Here is a 10,892-nt window from a genome sequence, read left to right on the forward strand (position 1 = left end):
TCTCTCTCTCTCTCTCTCTCTCTCTCTCTCTCTCTCTCTCTCTCTCTGTGCATGGATGTATGCATGCCTGTGTAAATTTATGTGCACCATATGTATGCAGGAACCCTTGGAGGCCAGAAGAGAATGTTGGCTCCCCTGAGACTGGAGTTACAGACAGTTTTGAGCTACCATCTTGGTTGGTTATGAGAGCTGAACCCAGGTCCTTTGTAAGAGCATCGAGCAGTCTTAACCACTGAGGCATCTCTCCACCCCCAGATCCTGGCACCCCCATTTGTTGTTGCCAGTGTGACGCTATATACATATGCATACTCTGCTCTCTGTAGATCATTTCTAATAGCAATGTGTCTAGGCTCTGATCTGTGTTGGGGCACACCCTTAGCTACATTCTCTCTGACCGGTGTGTAATGTACTGCATTTGCTCCCTGGCCCTGAGGATGCATGGTTCACCTTCCTGTGTGCTGTGGCTGGCCTGTGTGTGTGTGTGGCTGGCCTGTGTGCTGTGGCTGGCCTGTGTGCTGTGGCTGGCCTGTGTGCTATGGCTGGCCTGTGTGCTGAACATCACACTTTCTTGCCCTCTGGCTTCCATCTGGGATCATCTGGCAAAAGGCAGAAGAGCAAATCCAAGCGTGAGTGGGAAAGGTCAGAGCGTCATGTCAGCCCCCCGCTGCTGGCCACCATGATGGAAGCTGTGCTGTGCACCCCACTGCTTCCATCCAGCATTGCCTTCTCCCACCAGTGTGTTCATGACATTCTCTTCTTACCCTTTCAGAAGAGGAGAAGCAGCCTCCTGCCCTTGCTATTCTCCTAACGGCTCTTTTAAACCCTACCCACACAGCTTGTAAAATCCTGCCATCACACCTCCTCCGGGATCCCTTCTGCGTGTACAGCATGCTTCCTGTCAAGGCCCAGCAGACATGCTGCAGAGAGGCCGAGATCTGTGGCTTCCTTGCTGTCTAACTAGGGTTTTACTGCTGTGAACAAATGCTGTGACCAAGGCGACTCTTATAAGGATAGTGTTTAATTGGGGCTGGCTCACAGACTCAGAGGTTCAGTCCATTATCATTAAGGCAGGAACATGGCAGCTTCTAGGCAGGCATGGTGCAGGAGGAGCTGAGAGTTCTACATCTTCATCTGAAGGCAAACAGAAGACTGTTTTCAGGCAGCTTGGATGAGAGTTTAAAGCCCATGCCCACAGTGACACACCTACTCCAACAAGGCCACAACTACTCCAACAAGGCCATACCTTCTAGTAGTGCCACTTCCTGGGCCAAGCATATGCAAATCATCATACTTACTAATTGGGTATTTTAACTGTTGTTAATTTTATCTTTAAAATCTGTGTTGCTAATGGGCATTCCTATACAGGGCCGGTTTTAAATAGTATTTATATTTGTACATGCTGTGGCACACACATGGAGGTCAGAGGACAATTAGCAAAAGTCTGGTTCTTCTACCGTATAGATCTCAGGATTGAACTCAGGTTGTCAGGCTTAGCAGCAAGCTCCCCACCAGCTGAGCCCTGCACAGAACCACTCACTATTTATTGAAGAGTTAAGTTAAGGTGTAGAATATGTTGTAAATCTAAATTATGGAGGCAATACTGTGACTCATAACAGTTGTAATTCTGAAGTGTATACAGGGGAAAACAGATGCTTCCCAAGGATGCACATGTCACACCCCTTCCTGTTCCCTAGGAGCAGCCAGCAGATTATGGTGCCACTCAGGCCTGTATATGTATATGTTTAGCATTGAATAAACATGTGTATTTGTGCATGGATAAACTCATGCCTATATGTCTGAACATCTGTCTGAGGGGCTCAGTTTCAGAACCCACTGTCCCACTATGTTTGTTTTGTACCATGTCATTATTTCTGTCTCTTAATAATTACAGCTTGGAGTTAGTGTTGATATGAGAGAAGGTAAATTCTCATCAGTGATATCGTGACACATATATTTGGTCTTCACTTCTGTCTTCTGATTATATAACTGCTAACGTCTTTAGACTATCTGACATGATGTCTCTGTGTGCTCATGGCTTGATTAACAGCTAGCACTGCTGTGTAGCTATAGGATGGGGACTGGTTATCTCAGTATTGCTGGGATAAAAACACCATGGCCAAAGCAGCTCATAAAAGAAAGCCTTTAATGTGTGGCTTACAGTTTCCGAGGGTTAGAGTCCATGGCCATCATGGCAGGAAGCATGACCTCAGGTAGGCAGGCATATCTCTGGAGTAGTAACTGAGAGCTTACACCTTGAGTCACATCTGCAAGGTAGAGAGGGATACTGGGAATGACTTTAGTCTTTTGAAACCTTAAAGCTCACTCCAAGTGATACACTGCCTTTAATAAGGCACCTTCTAATCTTTCCCAAACAGTTCCTCCAGCTGTGGACCACATATTTAAACACAGGAGTCTTTGGGGACCATTCTTATTCAAACCACACTTTGCCAGAAGAGATTAAGGGACAAGTAAAGGTAGGGACCTTTAATCTTGCTCCCCAGCCTTTTCAGGGAGATTAAGTTGGATACCAGTGGCCATTGTATAATCATTTCCATGTAACAAAGTTTCCCCAAACCCCCAAAAGATGGAGTTAACAAGTGAAGATTTGAGGTGCCAACTGCATAGGCCATGGAAGCCCCTTGTCTCCTTTCCTCTGTGTTACCTGGCATATCTCTTCTGCTAAACGTAGTGTTTTCTTTGGGATTTATGAGTTAGTCCATCAAATTAGTGGAACCTAGGCAGGCAGTCTAGACAATCCTGATTGTAGGCCCTGGGTCAAAAGTCCTGGGCAATCTGGTTGAGGCTCGTGATTGGCATCTGGTGTGGGTCTGTGGGGCTGTACTCTCAGCCTTTGGGATCGGATGCTGTCTCCAGGTAGATGTTACTCCAGCAGAGTTGGAGGAGAGGACTCCACTGGCCAATCAGTAGCTGCAGGTTCAGTGAGAGCTCCGGGTCTGGCTTCTGTGTCCACACGTGCCTCTCTCCATGTGCACGCACACTCATGAGGAACATCCTACATTAATTTCTTTCTTTTCTTTTTTTTCTTTTTTTTTTTTTTTGTTTTTTTTCGAGACAGGGTTTCTCTGTATAGCCCTGGCTGTCCTGGAACTCACTCTGTAGACCAGGCTGGCCTCGAATTCAGAAATCCGCCTGCCTCTGCCTCCCAAGTGCTGGGATTAAAGGCGTGCACCACCACCGCCCGGCTCCTACATTAATTTCTGTTGTTGGCTGTGTTCTCTGGCGAAAGCCTTGTCCATTTCTTTCTGAATTTATTTTTAAGTACTTTACAGATTTTTGTTGCCATGATGAATGGAATTCTTTTCATCTTACATTTTCTTTTTTTTAATATTTTATTTTATGTGCATTGGTGTGAGGGTGTCAGATGCCTTGGAACTGGAGCTACAGACAGTTGTGAGCTGCCATGTGGTTGCTGAGAATTGAACCCGAGTCCTGTGGAAGAGCAGGCAGTGTTCTTAACTGCTGAGCTGTCTCTTCGGTGTCTCATCTTACATTTTCTAATTGCATATTTTTGGCACGTTTTTAAAGAAGCTCTTAACTTTTCTGTAAATTAATCTTATAATTACCTATTTTATTGAATTTTTGGTTCATTCTACTGTCTTCTTCAGTAGGACAGTAAGGGAGTTCCCTCAGCTGCAAAGGAAAGCTTTCCTAAGGGGACATCCATCATCTGCAAATTGCAACTTTGTATCACCTTGTTATCGATACAGTTTTATTACACTTACTTCTCTACTGTGTATGTTTGGGTTGGATGGGCATGCTGTAGTGCATGTGTGGAGGTCAGAGGACAGCCTATAGACTCGGTTCTCGCCTTCTACCACGTGGGTTCTATGGAATGAACTCTTGTCTTCGGGCTCAGGAGCAAGCTTTGTTATCCTCTGAGCCATCGCACTGGCCCGTTATTAATATTTATACATATGTCTTTTTCATGTTGTTTGGTAACTGGGTTAAGTGATTGGGACTGGGGGGTGGAGTGTGACCCAGGGAAGTCTTGGACCGTGGATACTATCAAGTTTGTATCAAAGGGTGTACAGAAGGAGGCAAAGTGGATGGAAAATGGGTGAATGAGGTGGCGGTCAGAGAATGCCTGCTGCACAGGGCACTGGTGAGACTGAGAGCAGCCTGAAGGGTAGCAGGGAGGGGCTTACCCGACAGAGCAGAATTTAGAATGGAACAAGAGCTCTGTTAGCAGAGTGGTCACCGAAGACGCCTGCCCTCTGGTTGCTGAAGCCAGTAAATATGTTACCTCACTTTGCAAAGGGTCTTTCTAGAAATAGTGAAGATTATGAGCCTTTAAAGAAGGCGTTAGCCTGGATTATGTATATGGGCCCAGTATAATCACAGGAGCCCTGAAAAGTGAAGGAAATTTTCTAGTTGAAAACAGAAGCAAGCTGCTGCTGAAGGGCAAACGAGAGTGAGAGAGGCTTAGTAGCCTGCAGGACTGATGGGGCCATGGAGAAAGCTGGAGAAGACTGCAGGAGCAAAGGCTGGCCCTTCCTACAAGGGAGCCAGCTGCAGGGAAGAGATTCGGGCAGCATCTGGAGTGAGCATGGACTCAGGTTCTTCTTGGGAGTTTCTAGGCAGCCTGTGATGCACCAAGGGCCTAGCAGAGCTACTCCAGAGTGGGGGTGTTGGCCTCCAGGACTCTGAGATAATAAATATGTTTTACCATAAGCTGTTTAGTCTGCCCCTACCTTGTTTTAGCAACAGAAGAAAATGAATCTTACGTTAGAAATGATTATGAGCTGGGAGTGGTGGCATGTGCTTGCAGCCTCAGCCAGCACCTGGAGGCTAGGACAGAAGGATTATAGCTTTGGGGCCAGTCTGGGTTACACAGGCCAAGTTCTAGGTCAGCTTAGGTTTAGGTGTTAGACTCTGTCTTGAAAATTCGAAAAAGAACCAAACAATGGTGCTGTGTGCCAAATGGTTGCAGAGAACATAAGCTGATTTGTCCTAATCCAGTAACATCGTGATTAGTGCAGTGACGGTGGGAAGGCATATACTGGAGGAATTACTTGAGGGCTGGAGAGATAGTTAGGGGTTAACAGTGCTTACTACTCTTGCAGAGGGCTGAACTTTGGCTCCTAGCTCTCAGCCACCCATAACTCCAGCTCTGGAGAATCTGAGGTCATCTTCTGGACTCTGGAGACACCTGCACATACATGTGCACATGTCCCACCATACACCCAAGTGCACACATAATTTTTAAAGGGCTACAGAGGTGGCTCAATGGTTAAGAGCATGTGTTGCTTTTCCGGAGGATCCAGATTGGGTTTCCAGCACCTATACTGGGCCACTCACAACTGCCTGTAACTCCATTTAACAGGGTATCTGACGCCCTCTTCTGGCTTCCCTGGTACCTGATTGCATGTGGTGAGCATGCAGGCATGTAGTATACCCACAAATAAACATACATAAATCTTTTTTAAATTTTTTTTTTAAGAAATCAAAAGGCTGGAGAGTTGGCTTGGTCATTAAAAACACTTGCTGATCTTGCCGAGGACCCAGGTTCAGTTCCCAGCGTCCACATCTTCAGCATCATCTGTACCTCCAGTTTCAGGGGATCTGATGCCCTCTTCTGGCCTCTGCTGGCACCAAGCATATGCATGGTGCACACACATACACACATGCAGACAAAACACTCAATATACATGAAATCAAAATAAATTTTTACAAAACTTATTTGAGGGCTTATAATTGCCAGAAATCTGCTGTTGAACATGTATGTCTAGAAGTGCTCCCTTGAGACAGGTGCCCTGCTGGGACTCAGTGATTGTCATGCATTTGGAACCTGTCTTTACAGTTTCCTCACTATGCGGAGGACGATTGCTTAATATCTTAATGGCTTTTTCTGTTTGTTTTTAGGTCATGTAGGAAATTGTGAGTCATGTGAAGATGGGACTCTTGGTATTTGTGCGCAATCTGCTGCTAGCCCTCTGCCTCTTTCTGGTCCTGGGATTTTTGTATTATTCTGCCTGGAAGCTACACTTACTCCAATGGGAAGACTCCAGTAAGTATGGCCACTGTAGTTCACCCCAAGCCTGTAGTTTTACCATGTAGCTGCAATCCCTGTGGGGCGAAGCATCTCCCACTGAGCGGTTCTAGTTGCTGGGGCCTGAGAACTTTGATGCTTCCCCTTCCCCCTGCATGCTGTGCCAAATCTCAGCTTCCTTTACGAGCCCAGTGAGCATGTGCTATTCTTTACTTCAAACCTGTACCTGCATTTCTAGTTTCTGAAGGCTCTTGTCTTTTTTATTAGTAAAGTGCCCCGCCCCTTACTTCTCAGTTACTGCCTTGGGTTGGTTGTTGAAGCTGGTTGGTTTTTCTGCCCTGAGAATTCCATCTTTACTTTTTCTTTGTATTTTCAGTTTGAGATTGTCTTTGTTTTATTTTTTCCCTGAGGAATCGTTGTCTCCTTCACCATTGCAGCCCTTTGGTTTTGAACTCATACTTAACTAGAGTACCAGTGACCCAGTAACCCCAACCCCGTCCCTCCATATGAGCCTCTGGTCTCAGGTGTGACATGGTATCTCCCTTGTGGCCTGACTGCTCTGGCTTCTGTTCCCCAGTGTCCTCTGAGTCACAGGCGTGCAGTTGACGCGATGGCATTACTTGACCCCTGTCATTGTACACTCTGGTCTTGACTGTAGCCTGAAGCCTCACTTAGGGAAGCCCTCACAGCTTGTCTTTGGCTGTTTTGTTTAATCTTAGCCTGCTTTAGGAAACACTGCATTGCCAAATCTGATTGCCACTGGTCAAGGCCAGTTGTATCTTTCCCAACAGCTCCTGGACATCAGTGTATAACTGATCTAGAGGGTAGGGTCAATCTCTGGGCCTAGGGTAAGCTGAGGTGGAGGAGGCAGCTGGTGACTGCTCACTGAGATACTGAGGTCTTAACAGACAGCTGTTGCCATGAAGAAGATTAGGTGTTTCTCACATGTTCCGAACTACGTGCATATTTTAAGATGAAATTTAAAATACTGTGTTAAATCTTTATTGTTTTGTATAGATTGTTTGTGCCTCTTAAATGTTTAACTTGGACTGGATCTGGGTCTGCGTTTGGGTCTGGGTCTGGGTCTGCGTTTGGGTCTGGGTCTGGGTGTGCGTTTGGGTCTGCATTTGGGTCTGGGTCTGGGTCTGGGTCTGGGTCTGGGTCTGGGTCTGGGTCTGGGTCTGGGTCTCAGTGGGAGGAGTACTTACTTAGCATGGACAAAGCCCAGCACCAACTACAACTCGGCATGGGGCTTCACACCTATAATCTCAATACTCAGGAGGTGAAGTTCAGGTTTATCCTTGTCTATGTAGTGAGTTCAAGGCCATCCTAGGCTACATGAGACTGTTATTAAAAAAACAAAAAAGCTTAGTTTATAATTCTCACTACTTTGTGTTTAAGAAATTATTCAAATTTTTTCTGCCTTGATTTATTTTTAGAGTTGAGCTTGAGTATTCCAAGGTAAGGATTGTTTGTATCAGACAGTGTAGAATCCCGAATGGTGGCTCTATGTCAGTGGAAAACGTGTACAAGAAACAGAGCCCCCTCTAACCCCCCCTCGAAGTCATGACTAAGGATCAAATGTTTTCCTAGAGAAGTAAAAAGGAATTAGCCTCATGGGAGACCCATAATGTCAGACATTCAGGCAGACAGTGTAGACATTTTATTTCATCTAATTTAATTCTTAATACTGGTCTGAGAAGATGTTATTAATCTTCATTTTCCAGTTGGACAAGCCCTAGCACTTAATTAATCTACCAGAGTCACACAGTTGAGCTGGAGTTGAACTCTGATTTTCATCTTTAAGACCCACTTCGTATAGAAAACTATAACAGATACTGAAGAGAGAGTTTAACTCCGTATTCTACTTGATAGAAAGAGAAAGGGTTCTCAGAGACAGAGTGAGAAGGAGAGGGAGAAAAACTAAAAGAAGCTGAACACCCAGTAATCCCAGCACTTGGGAGGCAGAGGCAGGAGGATCTCTGTGAGTTTAGGGCTAACCTGGTCTACATAGAGATCAAGGTCAGTCAGAGCAACACAGTAAGTCCTTACTCAGAAAAACAAAAAATAAAATAAACAAATATTTAAAAAAAGTTATTACAGACAGAAAATAGCATAGAAACTACATGTTGTGGCACACACGTACAAACCCGGTGGCTAAGCAGAAGCAGTCAGGGCGCCATGCCAGGACACTGTTTCCAACGTGGATAAGCTGAGCCTGGTGGCCCCGGGTCTCAATCATAGCTCCTCAGGAGCTGACATAAAAGAGCGAAAGCTCAGATCTATGTGGACTCCGGAGAGAGTTCAAGGCCATCCTGGGCTACATAGTGAGTTCAACGGCAGCCTGGGCACCTCACTGTGATCTTGTCTTAAGATTAAAAAATCTCTCTCCCTCTCCCTCCCCCCACCTCTGGAAGCATGGCTATTGGTAAAGTTGTGACCTACCATGCAACCTTGGGTGCAGTCCCCAGCACCCCCACACACAGGCACACATACACACATATGCATACGCTCACATGCACACATACACACTATCATATACTAACACATATATACAAACATTCACCTGCATACATACATACATATAATACACTCACATAGACACATGCACACATACACATATGCTAACATATACACAATCACCTACATATACACACCCATATACACACTCGAGTACACTAACAAACTCCTTTACACACACTTATACAAACACATACACATATGCATATACTCATATACACAAATACATTTTCACACACGTACATTAATGCACATACACCCATATATACTTCACATACATGCACAAACACATGCATATGCACATACACACATACACTAACACACATTATACAGACGTACATGTACACTTATACACACATATACACATGCATGCATACTCCCACACTCATACACACATATATAATACATGCACAGGTGTATATACTCTCATGCACATACACACTTAGACACATACACGCATTCATTCACATATACACATGAATATACACTCACACATTCACATGTATACACAAACTGTAGGATTATATTTATAATGTAATGATAATATACACATCTGTCTTTTGCACAGTTATTTTCATAAATTAATAAGCAAACCAGCATAGTTCACAGGGTTAGAAAGCTTCAGGCATCTTTCAGTTTCATCCTTTCCAAGTGGAGATGAAGTGCTTGTGTTTCTCTTTGCCCTGATGGTTTATCTGGGCCATCACTCTGGCTAAGAGGTAGGTGTCTCTTCCTAGAAACGATTCCAGTGTCCTGTTCCATGAAAACTATGCATGTTAAAGTTCTGTTATTCCTTATTAATAAAATGAATCTTGCAGTATTTCTCTCTGCATGCTAAGATCCTTAAACATTTTTGCCACAGTGTTTAGCAATTATAGTAAGTCCCTTGAGTTTCCTATTTGTGAACAGTTGTAACCAGAAGGACCCTAAAATACATGCTGCTGATCTGATTGCTACTGAAAATCTCATGGAGCAAGTCAGTTGGAAACTGTGTCTGATATTTAAAAAGGACAGGCTGAACCGAGCTGATACACATAGGACATATTAACTCTTAGCTCTGTCTCTTAAAAACAAAATGTAGGGACTGGAGAAATGGCTCAGTGGTTAAGAATGTGTGCTGCTCTTCCAAAGGTCCTGAGTTCAGTTCTCAGCATCCACACTGGGTGGCTCCCACCCACCCACCTGTAACTGCAGCTCCAGCGGATCCAACACCCCTCTGACTTCTGCAATTACTCTTACACACATGCACATAAACACCCACACATAGATAAATAAGAAAAGAAATCTCTCCACGAAGTGAAGTGGAGGGTGGTATTTGGCTTAGACAGCAGTTCTCAACCTTCCTGATGCTGTGACCCTTTAATACAGTTCCTCGTGTTGTGGTGACCCCCAACCATAAAATTATTTTTGCTACTCCTTCATAACTGTAATTTTGTACTGTTATGAATCATAATGTAAATATCTGCTATGCAGGGTATCTGCTACACAGTCCATCGGGGCTTGTGACTCACAGGCTGAGAACAGAGCCACTGGCTTAGACTTTCTGCTCCCTGTGGTGATAGAGTAACCAGTGTCAGAAGTGGCTTCAGCTCCATGAATTGTTCACACAGACAAAATTAACTAAAGCACTGTGTCAAAGTGCTGTGTCAGATGACAGGGAGGGCTGTAGATTTTAGCACCTGCGAAGGAAAACCCCCAGGGAGCCCCATAGCCTCCCAGCTTCCTGCCAGGGCGCCCCTGTTCAGAGGTCAGTGGGACAGGCTGCGGTGGTTTCTGCTAGTTAAAGAGACCAGGGCAAGCATTCAGGGCATTTGAAATTATGGGAATCTGTGGGGTGGCCCACAGGCATCTGTGGGAGGATTCCAGTGAGTCTGAGCTGTTGGCTTTCTGTCTAGGGCTCTGCCCTGGGATGACATAGAAGAGGTGACAGAGCAGGTGTGATGGGGAAACGAGGGCATCAGAGTCCTCACCCAACAGTGGAAAGCTCTCAACACCAGGTAAGCAGTCAAGTCATTGAAAGGCTGCGCCTTAGGTGTCAAGGTCTCCCCGAGAGCAAAATGTACTATGTGGCCCACAGAGATCCTAGCAAGACAGTGTTTGAAGTTCAGGACACCTCAATCTTAGAAAATACCTTGTAAGAAGTTACACATGCATGTGTATTTGTTGTTAACTATTTACTTCTGAGAAATGAAAACTTCTGTCTGCAAAAAGATTTGAAAACAAATGTTTATGGCAAATTTATTTGCAATAGGCATGTACTGAAAATACCTTCAGAATCTGTTATTGATGAGGGAGCACCCTGTTCTGTTAGTGAAGAGGGAGCACCCTGTTCTGTTAGTGGTGAGGGAGCACCCTGTTCTGT

At 44.9% G+C, this 10,892-nt stretch overlaps 1 protein-coding gene across 3 annotated transcripts in view; it reads left to right on the forward strand.

The window, feature by feature from the left end:
- The window catches only part of St3gal3 (ST3 beta-galactoside alpha-2,3-sialyltransferase 3), a 201,203-nt gene that overhangs the window by 20,934 nt on the left and 169,377 nt on the right, over positions 1-10,892 (forward strand). For all 3 annotated transcript variants that reach the window (XM_028785693.1, XM_028785699.1, XM_028785708.1), the window contains exon 2: positions 5,884-6,028. In XM_028785693.1, coding sequence (XP_028641526.1) covers positions 5,914-6,028 — 115 coding nt within the window. In that variant the 5' untranslated portion in view covers positions 5,884-5,913. The remainder of the gene's footprint in view (positions 1-5,883; positions 6,029-10,892) is intronic.

This window comes from Grammomys surdaster, unplaced genomic scaffold, assembly GCF_004785775.1.
Source record: "Grammomys surdaster isolate TR1022 unplaced genomic scaffold, NIH_TR_1.0 100, whole genome shotgun sequence".
Classification (NCBI taxonomy): domain Eukaryota; kingdom Metazoa; phylum Chordata; class Mammalia; order Rodentia; family Muridae; genus Grammomys; species Grammomys surdaster.